The sequence below is a fragment of the Cyprinodon tularosa genome, unplaced genomic scaffold, assembly GCF_016077235.1.
Source record: "Cyprinodon tularosa strain WSP-4 unplaced genomic scaffold, ASM1607723v1 ctg953, whole genome shotgun sequence".
Taxonomy (NCBI): Eukaryota; Metazoa; Chordata; class Actinopteri; order Cyprinodontiformes; family Cyprinodontidae; genus Cyprinodon; species Cyprinodon tularosa.
The window spans coordinates 69170-89441 of NW_024039733.1; the positions used below are offsets into that span (position 1 = coordinate 69170).

The window sequence follows — 20272 nt, forward strand, 5'->3', positions numbered from 1 at the left end:
TGTGATTGTGTCTCTTAGCGCTTTGAGAAGCCTGAAGAAGAAAGGGAAACATCTTTTTTTATTCAGTTTTTAACATTTTACTTCCATCCATGTTAAACTGATGATGTGTGAAATCTTCCATTTAGATTAATTTATTTGACAGGGACGGCCAACATTAATAAGCAATCCTGCAAATGCACCAGAATGAACCAAAAGGCTATTTTTCATCCATTGTCCCTGATCTTAAAAACTGTCTAAACCTAAAAACACAACAGTAAGAATTTTACTGTGAAAAATGAATAAAAACAGCCATAATCCTTCAAAATTTGTTTTAAAAATACAGAATTAATGTTCGCTGCACTACCAATTTTAGGTTAATAAAATAGAATAAAACATAAAAAATAATTACACTATATATATATATAAATATATATAGTGTAATTATTTTTGCTTTATATACAGCAGAGATGCAAGTAGCAGCACGGTTAATGGAAAATATTCAACTAATGCTGATAAGACTTTTTGAAAATAGTGTCTGTTGTAAGTTCTCTGATGTTCTGAGGTCACCTCCCTCAATGATTAGCGGCCCGTCGCTCTGACTCCCATCATGATGAAGTGCCCCCCCATCCTCCCCACCTTCTCCAGAAGCACCATAGAGAGCGTTCTGCCCCCCCATCCTCCCCACCTTCTCCAGAAGCTCCATAGAGAGCGTTCTGAGCAGCTGTCTCACTGTGTGGTGTGGAGGCTGCAGCGCCTCAGACTGGAAGAAGGTGAGAACAGCAGAGAGGATCATGGGGGCTCCTCTTCCCTCCATTAAAGACATTTCATCCCAGCGCTGCGTGTCCCGTGACATCATCAATGACCCCTCACCCCCCACCATGGACTGTTCTCCCTGCTGCCCTCTGGGAAGAGGCTTCCCAGCATTCAATGCAGGACCAGCAGGTTGTTTTAGTAAAATGGCTCCATGGTGATAGTTTGATGGGTTTTTATCTAAAATGTTGATTTTAAAGAGATTCTAAAGGTTTTAGTTTAGTTTTATTTGACTGACCAGGTTGTAAGACAGTAGGTGATGCGGGACGGAACCAAGCTGTACATGAAGCTGCCTGCAGTGACCAGTTTGATCTTATGAAACAGAGATTTATAATATAGAATTTGATTCTATTGGATAACTTTCTTTTTTAATCTGGGATTTAAAAGTTAGTTTAGAGTCTATTATGATTCTGATATTTCAATTCTGACTCAACTTTTCTTTTTTCCTGTCACGTAAATATCTTCCAGATGATTTCCACTCTTGGATTCAGAAAAGTAGATTAAAACTGTTTTATTGTCCTGAAGTTTTCAGCAGGATTGATTCAGTCATTCAGAGACAGGAACCATGTGACTGTTAGTTTTTCAGAAACTTGTTTTGTGTTTTTTACCATGTGTATAAATTATTAGTTTCTATGAACTGACCTCAGACCCTTAGCAACACATCCCCAACCAGTCGCTCCCCACCAGTATCTACAGCTCCCTCTCTAAATATTAGCATATTGTCATAAAGTTCATTATTTTCCATAATTCAATGATAAAACTTGAACATTCATAGATTTTAGATTCATTGCACACTAACTGAAATATTTCAGGTCTTTTATTGTCTTCATACGGATGATTTTAGCATCCAGCTCATGAAAACCCAACATTCCTATCTCACCAAGTTAGCATATTTCATCCGACCAATAAAAGAAAAGTTTTCCTAATAAAAAAAGTCAACCTCCAAATAATTCTGTACAGTTATTCACTCAGTACTTGGTGGGGAACCCTTTAGCAGGAATGACTGCAGAAGCAACCATTGCCCTGCCTCAGGAGACGGTTCTGGTTGTTTGAAGGAATCCTGCCTTCTGATTCCAGATGTGGAAAAAACAATGCAGCTGCTGACGTGTGGCTTGGATGGAGACCATGGAGATCTGCATCTCTTTCTAGAGCTCCTCTGAAGGCCACATGGAGTTTGGATTTATCTGTGCCAGCAGCTGCTGTCCTGATGAGATGCAACTATAAGACAGGATTCCTGTTATTCCCAAACACGTTTAACAAGACTAATAGGTAATAATATTCTATTCAGTGTATTTCTATAGCACCAGCTCACATCATGTCATCTCAGGTCCATGCACATCCAGTTAGTCACAGTCAGAGAAACAGGACTACACTTGAAAACAGGCCAAGCTCCAACATCTAGAAACAAAGGTGTTGATGGCAGCAGCACCAATAATAATGAATTGTTGGTGATAATCGCATCACGGTACTCCTTCCATTTCTTTTTACGATGTAAACGTCTGACTTCCAGGACCAGAAGGAGTCCTGCCATCTGCAGAAATACTCTGCAGTCATTGGGAGCATCAAAGATGGAGCAGAAGCTGAGGACAGAGAGCTGGTGAAGCGCTTTGTGGCATGGTGTGGAAACGATCATCTGATCCTGAAGGTCAACAAAACGAGATGATTGGAGATTTCAGAAGAAACAGGAACAAGTTGAATCACTTTAACATCCTGAGAGAAGAAGTGGAGGATTATAAATCCCTTGGTGTTCACCTGGACAACAACCTGGACTGGAGACACACCTGAAGCCGTCTGCATGAAGGGACAGATCAGACTGGACTTCTAGAGGAAGCTGAGGTCCTTCAGAGGCGGAAGATCTTCTAGCAGTCTGCTGTGGATAGTCTGATCTGTTCCTCCATGATCTGCTGGGGTGACAGCATCTGAGCTAATGACTGGAAGAAGCTCAACCAGCTGATAAAGAAGGTCGGCAAACTCCTACAGAACCTCTGGAGATGATTTCACAGAGACGGGTTCTGCATAAAGTGAAGAAGATGATGGACTTCAGTGAGCCTCCTCTTCATCAGAGAGTCTTCAATCAAAGACAGGCTGCTACTGACGTCCTTTCTGCCTACAGCATCAACACCGACAATAACTGGACAAGGAAAAAAACTAAAACATTTTCCCCCTTTGGATCAATTAAGTATTTTAAAACTGAAATATTAATGTAATAATTTAGAGATGGACTTAAATGGATGGATGATTTCCACAGGTGGCCATGCTGTCCCACCATCCGTCATTAATCAGGTAGAGACCACCTGCAAACCAGCTGTTTGGTTTATAAACCTGTAATTATCCGTGAGAGGGACCAGAACTCCTCTGGTTTAAGTACAGCTGAGCTGCATGCTGTTTATAGAGCAAACGTTCAGATATTCTTTAGTTTCCTGCTGTAGGCTTTACATAAGGCATCTGCATAGACGTCTGTAAGCTTTAACCAGAACTGTCTGGTTTTAAAGCAGGTCCCACTGAAATCCTTCGTTTTCTGACATCATTTTTATTTATTTTTTTATAGCTACTACATCTATTGCACTGCTTTCTGCTTGGGGGCTTCTATAGTGTAAAGTCTGCAGTGCTGTAGCCATGGGGGGGGCATCCGTCCCAGCAGCAGGGAGCAGCTGGAAGTCCTGTAGCATTTAACCTTCTCTCCTCATGATCACACACTGAAAATATTAATACTGAAAGCTGCTGAGGTCCTACTTAACATCAGCTCATATTTCAGGATAAAATTTATTTCTTCTCAAGCAAACACAAAATGTGAAATTTTAGTTAATAGAGTTAATAAAGGTGAGTGAAGGACAGCTGACAGTTAGGGTCATAAAAAACATCTATGTTATTTATTAGAAAATGAAAACAAGGACTTAATATACATCTAAATTGAAATATATGCATCAAATCTTAAATCTAAATACATATCTTAAATTTATATTCCAAGCTTTTAATATTTTTATCTATCTTAACTCTAAACTCATATCTTCAAAATCTAAACAGGAAAAACTAAATTTAAATTTAGTCCGTGAGGCAGACACCCTGTCTACTTTTAAGGCTAGGCTTAAAACTTTCCTTTTTGATAAAGCTTCTAGTTAGAGTGGCTCAGGTTATCCTGAGCTATCTCTATAGCTATGCTGCTATAGGCTAAGACTGCTGGAGGACATAGGGTTCCCTTTTCATCATTCTGCTTCATTCTATCTCTATAGTTCTGCTGCTATAGGCTTAGACTGCTGGAGGACATAGGGACCCCTTTTTCATCATTCTGCTTCATTCTATCTCTATTCTCCCACTCTGCAGAATCTGTTAGTTCAATCTCTAACGTTCTGCTCTCTCTGCTTTTTCTCATAGTAGCTTCATCTGGTCTGTTCCTGTTTGGCTGTGACTCCATCCTGGAGAGAAATATCAGCTGTGCTGCTGCCATCAACACCTTTGTTTCTAGATGTTGGAGCTTGGCCTTGTCATGATGGGTTTACTGAGATGCCCAAGATGCAGAACACAACGGACTCAGGGGAAAGGTTAACAAGTTTATTGTAACACAAGCACGTAGTAAATGTACAGTTTGCTGGTTCAGGCCTGGGGACTGGTTCACTGGAGTCTGTGAGGGAGACAGTTCAGTTAGCGTTGGCTTGGTAGGAATTGATCTTGAGAGTTTCTGGTTTGTACCTTGAGATGCATAGAAGAGACTTTGGGAGAGGAACTGTTGGGTCCGGAGATGGTTTGGTTCAGCAGAGTCCGATAACCGTTTCAGCGTCTTACTTCTAGTGAGGGTGTTGACCTTGGTTTGAGTTTCCAGCTCTAAATCCAGAGCTGCTTGGAAATCCAGAGGAGAGTCTTCAGGTTTGGCTCAGAGGGCAGGCTCGGCAGGTTAAGCTCTTCCAGAGCTTCACAGGTGAAAAACAGGTAACCTGGAAGCAGAGACAAAAGGTTAGAATCCAAACTGGACTCAGAGATAGCAAAGTTCTCAGGAGGTTCTAGGCTTAGGTGCTAACCAAACTGATTAAACACTGCGGCGTCGAGGCAAGGTCTGAAGACAGCTTAAATACTGTGGTCCTCCTGATGAGATGATCAGTCACAGGTGTGAAGGCAGCTCAGCTCAGGAGGATCCACGGCGGACTCTGCTGGAGGAAGGTGGAACTTCTCCAGCTCCCAACAGGCCTGTTTTCCAGTGTAGTCCTGTTTCTCTGACTGTGACTAACTGGATGTGCTCTCTTCATCCTCTGACATGGGAGCTGGCTCGGAGCTCGTCTGCCTGGCTGTGTGTTTCCTGGACGGGGCCGCCTGTGGAGCTGGTTGACAGTTGCCTTTTGTATCTATGCTTCTTTTTCTATGTCTGCTTCTGTCTCCTTGAACCCCAGTGGGCCTCAGCAGATGGCCGCTCACACTGAGCCTGGTTCTGCTGGAGGTTTCTTCCTGTTCAAAGGGAGTTTTTCCTCTCCACTGTCGCTGCAAGCATGCTTAGTGTGAGGGATTGCTGAAGAGTCAATGCTGAAGAGTCAATGAGTCGATGCAATCAGCTGGTTTTCCTTAGATAGAAAACTTTGAATCAATCTGACTGGATGATCTGGTGAACTGGAAAGTGACCTGAGATGACATGATGTGAATTGGAGCTATAGAAATAAACTGAATAGATTGCTAGATACATATTTAGACTTAGACACAATATATGGATTCATATATAGATTAACAATTTACATATAAACACAACATTTATATAGATGTAGAATATAGATGTAGATTTTTATTTATATTCAGACAGAAATGCATTTTTTTTATTATTATTATAATTCTAATGTTCTGCCCGTGTTTATAGATTTTTCTGAGCCTAACCTGTCAGCTGTGGTTCATCACCTGTATGAACTCTGCTGATCTGAAGTCAGTGGAGGAATAATCGCACATTTTATTTTTGCTTGAGAGGAGATAAATTTTACCCTTAAATTTTATAAGTAGGAATTTGATTTTTTCACCTTTGATCAAAAATGATTTTCATCACTTCTAATCAGTTTTTGCCAATAAAACTGGAGCTCAGCAGCTTTTAGTGTTAATATGTTTAGTTTTGTGATTGTTTTTGTTATTAATGTTTAATAAATTATTATAATTCTACGGTTTTTATTTTCCAGCCTGTGTTCCTCCTGTTTCTGGGTTTTTCCTTTCAGGCGGATTTAGCAGTTTTCTGCAGCATGTGGGTCTAAATGCTGCAGACTCTCCTCCTCTTCATGAAGGTGGAACCTAAAGCAGGAAGCAGACTGAGAGCAGGCAGCATTCCTCTCAGAGCCCCTCCCATGGAGCAGCGCAGCCCTCAGCTCCTCCACCGTCCCACACAAAGAGAGCTGCTTCCCGCTGCCATCTGAGCGGATCACCTGGAAGGTAAGACACACCTGGCTGCTGCTCGAACCCACAGCTCCTGAGATGGTGGAACACCTCTATGTTTTTCCAGCTTCAACCTCCTCCTGTTGAAGAGCAGGAAACATCTGGACGGACCCCGGAGAGACCTGCCTTAGCTTCAGGTCAGTTCAACTCATCTCATTTTAATCCCATTTAATCCAGGCTGAAGCTGAAGCCTCCCGTTAGGCCTGCTTATCTGATATAAACTTTAAAGAAAAGTTATTAAAAAACCTATTTGTTAAAAACATTGAGCTGATCTTTAGCTAAGGACACGTTTGTCTTTTGCTCTTTTAAAACTAAGATTAAATAAATATATTTAGCCTATAAGGAAAACGGTTTCTTTGAGATTTTAAACATTTATTCTTTGATTTTTTTGTTATATTTTTAAATCTAACCAGGATGTTTCTTTAGCATTAAAGGTTTAAAAAGCCACATTTACCCAGAAAGTACACTTAAAAGTAAAGTTTATCTTTGAGTGTTTTATTCAGTCCTCCATATTAATATGACATTAAATAAAAGCCCATCCTATCAACCCCTAATGAATATAGAGGCGGTTCCTGGGTTTTATTCCATCGAGGTTTTTATTGCATCACAAACACCGTCTGACATCTGACATTAACCATGGAGAGAGGTCACCTGCAGCACTATAAGAACTACAGCACTTTCATTAGAGAAAGCCTTTGGTGACCAGGGGCGGAGCTAAGGGGGGGCATGGTGACAAAAAAAATTATGTTGTAATTTAGGACAAAAATGATTTTTTTTTATGTTTGACTTTCAGGTTTGCTTAAAGATTTCTGTTCCTCAGAACTTCTATTGAAAATAATGAGTATTTCATTGATGAATGAAGCCATCGGTTTAATACTAGAAGCACCAACCAAACTTCCTGGACTGATTTTACTCTTCAGTTCATAGAGATTCCAATTAGTCTTGACTTAGTCTTGTTCTGATCATGGATAATATCAGTCGAACTTTGGTTGCTAGCAGGGGGGGGGGGGGTTACCATTAGGCAATACTAGGCAATCGCCTAGGGCCCAAAGTTCCTGGGGGCCCATAACACTCTGTTTCCATGTATGGTTAATACAACTATTCCTTATTTCTGCACATTAATTATGTTTTTGATAAAAATCCTTTTGCTAAAATGCCATCAGAACGCTGATAAAATTAAGTGTGTCTCAGCCCCCCCCTTCAGTGTCCACCATATTGGATCAGTCCATTTGCTGCACATGTTCAGAAAGGTCCAAACAGACAGCAGCAAACCATTTGAAAACAAACCATGCAAAGAGCAGTGTTGCCAACTTAGCGCTTTAGTCGCTATATTTAGCCACTTTTCAGACCCCTCTAGCACTTTGATTTCTAAAAAGCTCCTAGCGCCAAATCTAGAGACTTTTTTCTGCTACTGGAGACTTTGGAGACAACATCTAAAAGCAGCGAACTCTGCTCTCCAGAGCGAGTAGATTGGTAACCCCGCCTCCTGCTCTCCTCTATCTTGTCTGCTGTCATGATTCATGCAGCTATTATTTCATCCAAATGAAAAATGGAGAACAGATAAGCAGATCATGGCTTGTCTACAGTGAAAAGAAGGACTGGGTTATTTACTTTGGCCTTTTTGGAAACACAGGAAGGAGCAATCAGCTAAGTGAGCTTAGTGCTTGGAAAAAATCTTTCATTCCTTTAGAGACAGCATGAAAAGTCAGCTGAGTACAAAACATAGAGAGGAAAACAAGAAGAAAAGGGACAAGAAGAGAGGGACACAACCTAGAACAGAGAATGGATGTCTATTCTATTAACATTTCTCTATCTGGAGAATGGGGCTGGGCCCCCTGCCTGTCTTTGCCTAGGGCCCCAGATTTCCTACATCCACCCCTGGTGGCCCTAGAGGAGTCTGATTGGTTCCTCCAGGTTGACCTAAAGCTTAGATGATTGACTTGTTCCAGCAGCAGATCAGTGATTTCCAACCTTTGTTGACTTTTGAACCTCTTTGGTCACAAATCTGAGAAAATGCAGATTAACTTGGCATCATTGTTCTGACTGATTTTAATGACAAGACGCCATAAGACACCAGTTAAGGTAAAACCTGCATAGATTATTATTTGGATGAAGATAAGGGATCTTATTTTCATGGTCAGAAAACATGACAGGCTTTCTGCATTTAATGCTTTAATGTTTAATGAGGACTGGAGGCTTCTTGGCCTCTTATCATCCAGCGTGTCATTATTCGTTTGAAGTGTCAGGGTCTAATCTGTAGTCTGGGTCCTTTCAAGTAAAGTTCTCATGGGAAAAGTTAAGCAGACGGCTTTTCCTCACTTAGGAGGTAATCAGGCAAAAAAATTGGCTCCCAAAAAGTCTAGACTTATTTTTTTCCTTTTCATGTTTTGCTTCCAGGAAGTTTGTCTGCAGAATATTTCAAACAATCCAGATCAGTTCTTCATCAGGATTTCAAAAGCATTGGTGATTAATTTTCTAATTTCTTAACCACATTGGAGGATTATGTCGTCTTTACCTTCAGGTCAGACCTGGGAGTCATTCAGAACAAAAATGTCATGTATAATCCTAACCGTTGTTCTGTCAGACCAGCATACCCCGTCAGACCAGCATACCCCATCAGACTAGCATACCTCATCAGACCAGCATACCCCGTCAGACCAGCATACCCCATCAGACCAGCATACTCCATCAGACCAGCATACTCCATCAGACCAGCATACCCCATCAGACTAGCATACCTCATCAGACCAGCATACCCCATCAGACCAGCATACCCCATCAGACCAGCATACTCCATCAGACCAGCATACTCCATCAGACCAGCATACCCCATCAGACCAGCATACTCCATCAGACCAGCATACCCCATCAGACTAGCATACCTCATCAGACCAGCATACTCCATCAGACCAGCATACCCCTTCAGACTAGCATACCTCATCAGACCAGCATACCCCATCAGACTAGCATACCTCATCAGACCAGCATGCCCCATCAGACCAGCATACCCCATCAGACTAGCATACCTCATCAGACCAGCATACCCCATCAGACTAGCATACCTCATCAGACCAGCATACCCCGTCAGACCAGCATACCCCATCAGACCAGCATACTCCATCAGACCAGCATACTCCATCAGACCAGCATACCCCATCAGACTAGCATACCTCATCAGACCAGCATACCCCGTCAGACCAGCATACCCCATCAGACCAGCATACTCCATCAGACCAGCATACTCCATCAGACCAGCATACCCCATCAGACCAGCATACCTCATCAGACCAGCATACCCCATCAGACTAGCATACCTCATCAGACTAGCATACCTCATCAGACCAGTATACCCCATCAGACCAGCATACCCCATCAGACCAGCATACCCCATCAGACCAGCATACCCCATCAGACCAGTATACCCATAGTTAATACGCATGCGCAGAACATCAGATTACCATACGCAGAAGCTGATCTAGTTTATCCCTTTAGTTTAGCAGGAAAAACACCCTTTAATCTATTTCGACGGGTGTGTTTCCCTTTATTCATGTACAAAAAACTATTTAAGGTCAGATCGCCATACGCTTCAAAAAACACCAATAACTAAGTTATTAAAAAGTTTTTTTTGTTCATGACTAAAGCGATGCACGCCCTTTAGTTTTGGAGTTTTCTGTAGCATTTAGATTAAATTTGAGCTCAGGACTGAACTTAAGACCGAGCTGAAGGCTAAAAGCTGCCAGGAAGGACCAACAGCTTATAAGATAGTATCATCAGCGTATTGGTGGACTCTAGAGCTACCAGTTTATTCGGTAAATAAAAAATAAGAAAAACGGTGAGCACTAGGATGGAGACCTGTGGCCCCCCCATCATAGAGACATATAGTAGCTTTGATGTGACATTTTAACCTTCACCTTCTGGACTTTGTTGGAAAGCTAGAAGGCAAACTAGTGACAACAGCTTTCGCACAGATTGATACCAAAAAGCCTTTTAAGATGGATCTATTGATGGACACAAGAAAAGGCCTTTGCAAGGTCAGCAAAGGTGGCAGTAAAGACCTGCCTGCTGTCCTACCATGACACCGTCCAGAACCTTTACCATAGCTGCAATGCACCTGTGTCCTGCCTGCAGTCCAGAGCCACAGAGGACTTTATGAGTCAAAGAAAGTGCTAATCTGTTTGAGTTGTGCTGTGTTGCATCAAGAACCAGACCATGAAGGAAATGAGGGGTCTGCTCTTAAAAGAATAAAAGAAAAGAAAAATGAGGACGAAATAAATAATAAACAAACGTAGATGGGACCAGAGACCTCTATCTGGGACAGGAATTCCTTTAGCTAAGCACTGAAGCTGTGTTGCTTTACTGTTTCAGGCTCCACTCATGTCTTCTGACCTGCAAGCATCCAGAGCGTCGTCCCTCTGGCTGAAGCTGAGTCTGCTGCTCAGTGTCCTCCTGCTGCTGTCCTCTGGAGTCCATGGCCAGGGTAATTCCTAAACACTTTTTTGGAAATGTACCCATTTACCTTCCGATATATTTTTGTTTTTAAAGGCTTTTGGTTGTAATTTGTCAAAGAAACTCTTATTGACACGCGTGTTTTACAAAGTATGCTGCTTTCACAGATCTTTATTAGAGCATAGATCAGGCTTTCTTTAGCATTTCCGTCCGTCTAGAAACGCTGCTCTTGTTGAAGGTTCTCTTTGAAACTTTAACCCTTTCACTACAAAGTTCAGTCTGAACACACACACCAACCTTTACCCTCCAAGTTAGAAAGGATCTGTTGAATGCTGGAGGTCCAAAGATCTGCTTGTGGGATTCTCCATGTTCATGTTTGCTCTCCGTCTTCCTCATTTCCGTTTTGTCCTCTTCCTCTGCCGGCATTAAGCTGCTGTATTTAATATGCATCTTTGTTGCACTGTACGTGAGGGATGTCTCTCTGACATGCTCTTTGACCCTGCTGGAGTCATGTTCGTGTTTCTGCTTCAGTCCAGAGGACAAGACTGGCTTTGATGGATGGGGGAGGGGGGGCAGCTGGACAGAGGCCGGGATGATGGCAACATGAAAGACATGGCCTGTTTGAAAACCCCTTCTGGAAATTATGCAGATGATTTGAGAGGCTTGAGTAGTTCAGGAGGCAATCAAGATGGCTTCCTGGTCTTTGATCTTAGAGTCTCTTTGTGTCCACTAAGGTCGCCTGAAGCTGACGGTTCTGTCTGAAGATCGGCTGCAGATGAAGTGGAAGGAGGCCGATGGACCCGTTCAAGGCTACAAAGTTCGGGTCAGAACCTTGTCAGGTATGAACATCTTCTTTAGCTGTGTCGGACTGGAGAAGGAAACCTCTGATACTAACGGTGGATGTGGAATAACTCTGTTCTTCTTGTTGGAAAATCATTGAAGCTCGTCACATTTTTGAGGTTTCTGGCACAAAGCAGGGGTTCTGATTTATGCTGGGGGGATCAAGCTGTAGGTCTAACCGGCACATGGGAGAAGACAGTAAATTGCAGCCCAAGGCTGCCAACCCAGAATGCTCTGCCTGCTGGGTTATGGCTTTATGATCAGGTCCAGTTGGGTCATGGCTTTATGATCAGGTCCAGTTGGGTTATGGCTTTATGATCAGGTCCAGTTGGGTCATGGCTTTATGATCAGGTCCAGTTGGGTCATGGCTTTATGACCAGGTCCAGTTGGGTCATGGCTTTATGACCAGGTCCAGTTGGGTCATGGCTTTATGATCAGGTCCAGCTGGGTCATGGCTTTATGACCAGGTCCAGTTGGGTCATGGCTTTATGACCAGGTCCAGTTGGGTCATGGCTTTATGACCAGGTCCAGTTGGGTCATGGCTTTATGATCAGGTCCAGCTGGGTCATGGCTTTATGACCAGGTCCAGTTGGGTCATGGCTTTATGACCAGGTCCAGCTGGGTCATGGCTTTATGACCAGGTCCAGTTGGGTCATGGCTTTATGACCAGGTCTAGTTGGGTTATGGCTTTATGACCAGGTCCAGCTGGGTCATGGCTTTATGACCAGGTCCAATTGGGTTATGGCTTTATGACCAGTTCCAGTTGGGTCATGGCTTTATGACCAGGTCCAGTTGGGTCATGGCTTTATGATCAGGTCCAGTTGGGTCATGGGTTTACGACCAGGTCCAGCTGGGTCATGGCTTTATGACCAGGTCCAGTTGGGTCATGGCTTTATGACCAGGTCCAGCTGGGTCATGGCTTTATGACCAGGTCCAGTTGGGTCATGGCTTTATGACCAGGTCCAGCTGGGTCATGGCTTTATGACCAGGTCCAGTTGGGTCATGGCTTTATGACCAGGTCCAGTTGGGTCATGGCTTTATGATCAGGTCCAGTTGGGTTATAGCTTTATGACCAGGTCCAAGTGGGTTATGGCTTTATGACCAGGTCCAGTTGGGTCATGGCTTTATGATCAGGTCCAGTTGGGTTATGGCTTTATGACCAGGTCCAGTTGGGTCATGGCTTTATGACCAGGTCCAGTTGGGTTATGGCTTTATGACCAGGTCCAGCTGGGTCATGGCTTTATGACCAGTTCCAGTTGGGTCATGGCTTTATGATCAGGTCCAGTTGGGTTATGGCTTTATGACCAGGTCCAAGTGGGTTATGGCTTTATGACCAGGTCCAGTTGGGTCATGGCTTTATGATCAGGTCCAGTTGGGTTATGGCTTTATGACCAGGTCCAGTTGGGTCATGGCTTTATGACCAGGTCCAGTTGGGTTATGGCTTTATGACCAGGTCCAGCTGGGTCATGGCTTTATGACCAGTTCCAGTTGGGTCATGGCTTTATGATCAGGTCCAGTTGGGTTATGGCTTTATGATCAGGTCCAGTTGGGTCATGGCTTTATGATCAGGTCCAGTTGGGTCATGGCTTTATGACCAGGTCCAGTTGGGTCATGGCTTTATGACCAGGTCCAGTTGGGTCATGGCTTTATGATCAGGTCCAGCTGGGTCATGGCTTTATGACCAGGTCCAGTTGGGTCATGGCTTTATGACCAGGTCCAGTTGGGTCATGGCTTTATGACCAGGTCCAGTTGGGTCATGGCTTTATGATCAGGTCCAGCTGGGTCATGGCTTTATGACCAGGTCCAGTTGGGTCATGGCTTTATGACCAGGTCCAGCTGGGTCATGGCTTTATGACCAGGTCCAGTTGGGTCATGGCTTTATGACCAGGTCTAGTTGGGTTATGGCTTTATGACCAGGTCCAGCTGGGTCATGGCTTTATGACCAGGTCCAATTGGGTTATGGCTTTATGACCAGTTCCAGTTGGGTCATGGCTTTATGACCAGGTCCAGTTGGGTCATGGCTTTATGATCAGGTCCAGTTGGGTCATGGGTTTACGACCAGGTCCAGCTGGGTCATGGCTTTATGACCAGGTCCAGTTGGGTCATGGCTTTATGACCAGGTCCAGTTGGGTCATGGCTTTATGATCAGGTCCAGCTGGGTCATGGCTTTATGACCAGGTCCAGTTGGGTCATGGCTTTATGACCAGGTCCAGCTGGGTCATGGCTTTATGATCAGGTCCAGTTGGGTCATGGCTTTATGATCAGGTCCAGTTGGGTCATGGCTTTATGACCAGGTCCAGTTGGGTCATGGCTTTATGACCAGGTCCAGCTGGGTCATGGCTTTATGATCAGGTCCAGTTGGGTCATGGCTTTATGATCAGGTCCAGTTGGGTCATGGCTTTATGACCAGGTCCAGTTGGGTCATGGCTTTATGATCAGGTCCAGCTGGGTCATGGCTTTATGACCAGGTCCAGTTGGGTCATGGCTTTATGACCAGGTCCAGTTGGGTCATGGCTTTATGACCAGGTCTAGTTGGGTTATGGCTTTATGACCAGGTCCAGCTGGGTCATGGCTTTATGACCAGGTCCAATTGGGTTATGGCTTTATGACCAGTTCCAGTTGGGTCATGGCTTTATGACCAGGTCCAGTTGGGTCATGGCTTTATGACCAGGTCTAGTTGGGTTATGGCTTTATGACCAGGTCCAGTTGGGTCATGGCTTTATGACCAGGTCCAGTTGGGTCATGGCTTTATGACCAGGTCCAGCTGGGTCATGGCTTTATGACCAGGTCCAGTTGGGTCATGGCTTTATGACCAGGTCCAGCTGGGTCATGGCTTTATGACCAGGTCCAGTTGGGTCATGGCTTTATGACCAGGTCCAGTTGGGTCATGGCTTTATGATCAGGTCCAGTTGGGTTATAGCTTTATGACCAGGTCCAAGTGGGTTATGGCTTTATGACCAGGTCCAGTTGGGTCATGGCTTTATGATCAGGTCCAGTTGGGTTATGGCTTTATGACCAGGTCCAGTTGGGTCATGGCTTTATGACCAGGTCCAGTTGGGTTATGGCTTTATGACCAGGTCCAGCTGGGTCATGGCTTTATGACCAGTTCCAGTTGGGTCATGGCTTTATGACCAGGTCCAGTTGGGTCATGGCTTTATGACCAGTTCCAGTTGGGTCATGGCTTTATGACCAGGTCCAGTTGGGTCATGGCTTTATGACCAGGTCCAGTTGGGTCATGGCTTTATGACCAGTTCCAGTTGGGTCATGGCTTTATGACCAGGTCCAGTTGGGTCATGGCTTTATGACCAGGTCCAGTTGGGTTATGGCTTTATGACCAGGTCCAGTTGGGTCATGGCTTTATGATCAGGTCCAGTTGGGTCATGGCTTTATGATCAGGTCCAATTGGGTTATGGCTTTATGATCAGGTCCAGTTGGGTCATGGCTTTATGACCAGGTCCAAGTGGGTTATGGCTTTATGACCAGGTCCAGTTGGGTCATGGCTTTATGACCAGGTCCAGCTGGGTCATGGCTTTATGACCAGGTCCAGTTGGGTTATGGCTTTATGACCAGGTCCAGTTGGGCATGGCTTTATGACCAGGTCCAGTTGGGTCATGGCTTTATGACCAGGTCCAGCTGGGTCATGGCTTTATGACCAGGTCCAGTTGGGCATGGCTTTATGATCAGGTCCAATTGGGTTATGGCTTTATGATCAGGTCCAGTTGGGTCATGGCTTTATGACCAGGTCCAAGTGGGTTATGGCTTTATGACCAGGTCCAGTTGGGTCATGGCTTTATGACCAGGTCCAGCTGGGTCATGGCTTTATGACCAGGTCCAGTTGGGTTATGGCTTTATGACCAGGTCCAGTTGGGTCATGGCTTTAAGACCAGGTCCAGCTGGGTCATGGCTTTATGACCAGGTCCAGTTGGGTTATGGCTTTATGACCAGGTCCAGTTGGGCATGGCTTTATGACCAGGTCCAGTTGGGTTATGGCTTTATGACCAGGTCCAGTTGGGCATGGCTTTATGACCAGGTCCAGTTGGGTCATGGCTTTATGACCAGGTCCAGCTGGGTCATGGCTTTATGACCAGGTCCAGTTGGGTCATGGCTTTATGACCAGGTCCAGTTGGGTCATGGCTTTATGACCAGGTCCAGCTGGGTCATGGCTTTATGACCAGGTCCAGTTGGGTCATGGCTTTATGACCAGGTCCAGCTGGGTCATGGCTTTATGACCAGGTCCAGTTGGGTCATGGCTTTATGACCAGGTCCAGCTGGGTCATGGCTTTATGACCAGGTCCAGCTGGGTCATGGCTTTATGACCAGGTCCAGTTGGGTCATGGCTTTATGACCAGGTCCAGTTGGGTCATGGCTTTATGACCAGGTCCAGTTGGGTTATGGCTTTATGACCAGGTCCAGCAGGTCCTCCTCTTCAAAGATACATACCACTCTGTGTTAATCAAAACCAAAACTGACTCTAACGCTTTTGGTTACATTATAAAACATGTGAAAGATTCAGGATCTCTGAATACTGTTTTAGTGGTTTTAGGTGTTTGGATCTCTTTGCTTCCCTCCATAACCTCAGCTTTAAAAACCTTTACTCCAGAAATGGTCACTGACTCGTAAAGGAGAATTTAAAAGGTGTTGATGATGATAATAACACCTGGCAGGTTTGAGGTTGAGGAAACAGTGAATTCTGCATGTTGCTACAAAGATTGGTGAACTCCATGACCCCTACTCTGGCTTTCTGCAGTGCTCAATTAGAGCGTATTTAGATTTGATTTGTCAGAAAATCCTGTTTGCTGCAGCTCTGTGTGAAGAGTAAGGGGGAGGTTAGAGAAATGTTAAATGATTTTGGGTTTATTTATTTGTAATCACAGTGGAGGGAATGACAAGAAAATATGTTAATCTGAGCTGAATCTTCATGTAATCACATGAAAGCTCTGTTATCATTTTAAGTGCTGCACTATAAAAAATGTTCTGACGTAAGATTAGTGTAAAAACTGAAGTTTATACCAGTTTGGAGTCAGAAGCTTTAAAGTGTTTACTGGAGGGGATGGTCACAGATTTCAGTTGGATTATTTTTAACATCTATAAATCCTATTTACTTCCTCCTGATTATCTAGAACCACCTGATGCTGCAGTTAAAGACATGTTTCTATCAGCGGTGCAGAGTAACAGCCTCACACTGAGCTACAGACCTTAGCTTGTAGCACGAGCTGAAGGTCTGTGGTCCATTTGGTGGAGGAGGAAGCGGAGCCTTCCAGGAGCTCAGAGCCCAGTTTAAACCATTTACCGTTCGGTCTGTCACATTTAGAGCTGTTAGTTTACATGGACGTGTCTGGTTTTTAGACTGTAAAGTATCAATACTTTTGGGGTTAGATCTCCAGGTAAGATCTAGACAGCAGATCTTGCAGCATAGAGTGAAGCACATGAACAGGAAGTGAGACGTGAAGAAGCTCTGGGAGGATAATGCATCATTGTTTTCCTTCCTAGAAGAGCAGCAGCCAGAGCTAATGCTGACCACCACCAGGGGCCGGGCCACCGTGGCAGGACTGGACTCCAGCCAGGAATACTCGCTCCAAGTCTTCGTCCTGAACGGGACCACAGAGAAGCTTCTGGCAAAAAGAAGATTCACCTGTAAGAAGCTCAGCATCAACAACAGATGTGGATGCAGATTTAGGTTGGGTTCTTTATCCAGGCTCTGCAGGTCATTCCCTAAAGCTGTCAGGCAGTCTGCAGGTTAAGGCTCTGCAGGCAGGTTTGGAAGAAAGTTTGTCTTTCTGATAATCGGTGTCAGTAACCTGACTGCAGACAAACCTCTGCATTACAGACACACCATCTAACCTGGGCGTAAAGCTGCTCTTCATCCATTTAGTCTCTGTGTCCAGCCCAACCCAGGCTCAGTTCTTACGATAGTCTTTTGCCTCAACAGTTTGAGAATCAGTTTAGGATCTGGAGAACGGAGGATTATGTGTGATGGAAACGTCTGAGGTGAAGTCAGAGGAACCTGTCAGCTGGTGTCCTCCTGACATTTCATATTTCCAGTCAATGGGATGTGTTCCTGTCCCGGGGCTCAGTAGACCCTACAGCTAGCTGGAAAACATGCAAGGTGACGGTAGGTTTGTGCAGAGCTGAGCGTGTCCAGGCACATCAGAAAGCAAACAGCCTGACATGGATAGGATGGCAGTCTGGGAATCTGCCCCTCAGGGCCTCTTCCCACTCCAAGCCCAGGCTGCTCTGGATTCCTCTCTTTAGGAAGCTCCTACGTTGTAACATCTCAACCTCTGTTGATTGTTGTGAGCTCTGTCTGAGAAAACACCAGACATTTGCCTTTTTTGCATAATTTAATTACAGAAAATAAATCTGTTGTAATTTAGGACAAAAATTATTTTTTTTTATGTTTGACGTTCAGGTTTGCTTAAAGATTTCTGTTCCCCAGAACTTCTATTGAAAATAATGAGTATTTCATTGATGAATGAAGCCATCGGTTTAATACTAGAAGCACCAACCAAACTTCCTGGACTGATTTTACTCTTTAGTTCATAGAGATTCCAATTAGTCTTGACTTAAAATTATGTTTTTTCCATCATCCCTGTTGTTCTGATCATGGATAATATCAGTGGAACTATGGTTGGGATGGATGGGCCCCTAGTTACTGGCGGCCCCATAAAACTCTGTTTCCATGTAATGTTAATACAGTTATTCCTTATCTGTGCACATTAATTATGTTTTTGATGAAATCCTTTGGCTAAAATGCCATCAGAACGCTGATAATATTAAGTGTGTCTCAGCCCCCCCCTTCAGTGTCCACCATATTGGATCAGTCCATTTGCTGCACATGTTCAGAAAGGTCCAAACAGACAGCAGCAAACCATTTGAAAACAAGCCATGCAAAGAGCAGTGTTGCCAACTTAGCGCTTTAGTCGCTATATTTAGCCACTTTTCAGACCCCTCTAGCACTTTGATTTCTAAAAAGCTCCTAGCGCCAAATCTAGAGACTTTTTTCTGCTACTGGAGACTTTGGAGACAACATCTAAAAGCAGCGAACTCTGCTCTCCAGAGCAAGTAGATTGGTAACCCCGCCTCCTGCTCTCCTCTATCTTGTCTGCTGTCATGATTCATGCAGCTATTATTTCATCCAAATGAAACATGGAGAACAGATAAGCAGATCATGGCTTGTCTACAGTGAAAAGAAGGACTGGGTTATTTACTTTGGCCTTTTTGGAAACACAGGAAGGAGCAATCAGCTAAGTGAGCTTAGTGCTTGGAAAAAATCTTTCATTCCTTTAGAGACAGCATGAAAAGTCAGCTGAGTACAAAACATAGAGAGGAAAACAAGAAGAAAAGGGACAAGAAGAGAGGGACACAACCTAGAACAGATAATGGATGTCTATTCTATTAACATTTCTACATCTGGAGAATGGGGCTGTTTGATGGGTTGCCTTCTCAGATCAGAGGGCCCCCTGCCTGTCTTTGCCTAGGGCCCCATATTTCCTAAATCCGCCCCTGGGTGCTAGTACAGCGGTGAACCACCTTATAGAACAAACCAAACCTCAGATCAGGGGTTTCCTGAAGCCTCCGCTGCTTTTTTAATCCAGCCTGTTTCTTGAAAGGATAAAACTGCGACGGTCTTTAAATGTCCTGTTTGGTTTAAACTGTCTCTCAGTCTGAATGGACCACAGTTCTGTCCCAGCATGTCGTAAAATTGCAGATCGCTGCATCACCGCTATTCTTTTCACTCTGCTTTTAAACAGCTCTGCTGGTGCAGGTGAATGATAATCATTGGATTATCCTGACCATGATACTTTACAAAGCAGTGAAGATTATGGTTAAAATAATTATAAAGACTTCAGAACAGTTTCTACCTGTCAGAACCTGAGAACGTCCTGAAGGATGATCACTCCCAGCATTTTGTTTTCCAGTGGAGGGTCTCCGAGAGGAGGAGGTGATCCGCAGCGGTAGCCGTGACAACCGGAGGAATCTGATCCCAGTGGGGTCAGGTTCCGGGGACCTGGATGAAGCGACGGCGGTTCTACTGAACCCACCAACGGTTCTGTTCCCAGACCCGCCTGTCTCCACTGCTGCCGCCACGACTGCAGGTACTGGATGCTGGTTTGGGTTAGGGTTGCTTCACTGGTTCTACAGAGACCGCCTGTCAGTCTGAAAGTCGAGTAACTGACAAAACTAGACACAAGGCAAAAGTTTTAGGACAACTTCTGCATCAGGCTGCAGGAGGTGTTTCAACGAAAACTCAGAAAATGGAACCTCACCACAAAAATGTAAATCTAAGTCAGTCATTTTTTCTTAAAATACGTTTTGTTTTCTTTTATGGAGGAGGTGAGTAAGACACTGCAAATGGAGCACAACAATTTACATTTACAATAAGAAAAAAACAATTGCAGCCTCTTATTTCAAGTGCATATTATCTAATTATCTTATTTTATGAGTAAAAATGCTCATTCCATTGGCAAATCATCTTATTTACCCAAGGGCGTAGGTTTGATTTCAACTTTGGTAGGGACACTATTCTTCAGTTTCATTGGTCCTTTGCAAAAAATATGCATGATCTTTTTTATGCTTAATGTGAGCTTCAGGGCTCATTTTGTTTAAAGAGAACAGCAGCATTTCTTGCTACATTAATACAAATCTTATAAGCACTACATGCACTAGATGCTGTTTATCAATATTTAAAGCATCACTGGCTCTGATGAATGTGGAATTAGGACTTTTTCCACTTTGAAAAGGATTGCATTTAAATTTACCTGCTACTAAGACAGTGTCTGTTTAACCAAATATAGTCTATTATATG

General features: G+C 44.0%; 1 protein-coding gene across 2 annotated transcripts in view; it reads left to right on the forward strand.

Annotated features, from left to right (window-relative positions):
* The first annotated feature begins 6042 nt into the window (after window positions 1-6042).
* LOC119776737 (collagen alpha-1(XX) chain) overlaps window positions 6043-20272 on the forward strand; it is a 76186-nt gene continuing 61956 nt past the window's right edge. The window contains exons 1-6 of one of the 2 annotated variants that reach the window (XM_038275324.1): window positions 6043-6177; window positions 6248-6317; window positions 10546-10657; window positions 11361-11465; window positions 16957-17100; window positions 19386-19562. In XM_038275324.1, the coding sequence (XP_038131252.1) occupies window positions 10555-10657; window positions 11361-11465; window positions 16957-17100; window positions 19386-19562 (529 nt within the window). In that variant the 5' untranslated portion in view covers window positions 6043-6177; window positions 6248-6317; window positions 10546-10554. Of the gene's footprint in view, window positions 6318-10545; window positions 10658-11360; window positions 11466-16956; window positions 17101-19385; window positions 19563-20272 lie in introns of both variants that reach the window. The other variant, XM_038275325.1, reaches the window with a different exon arrangement.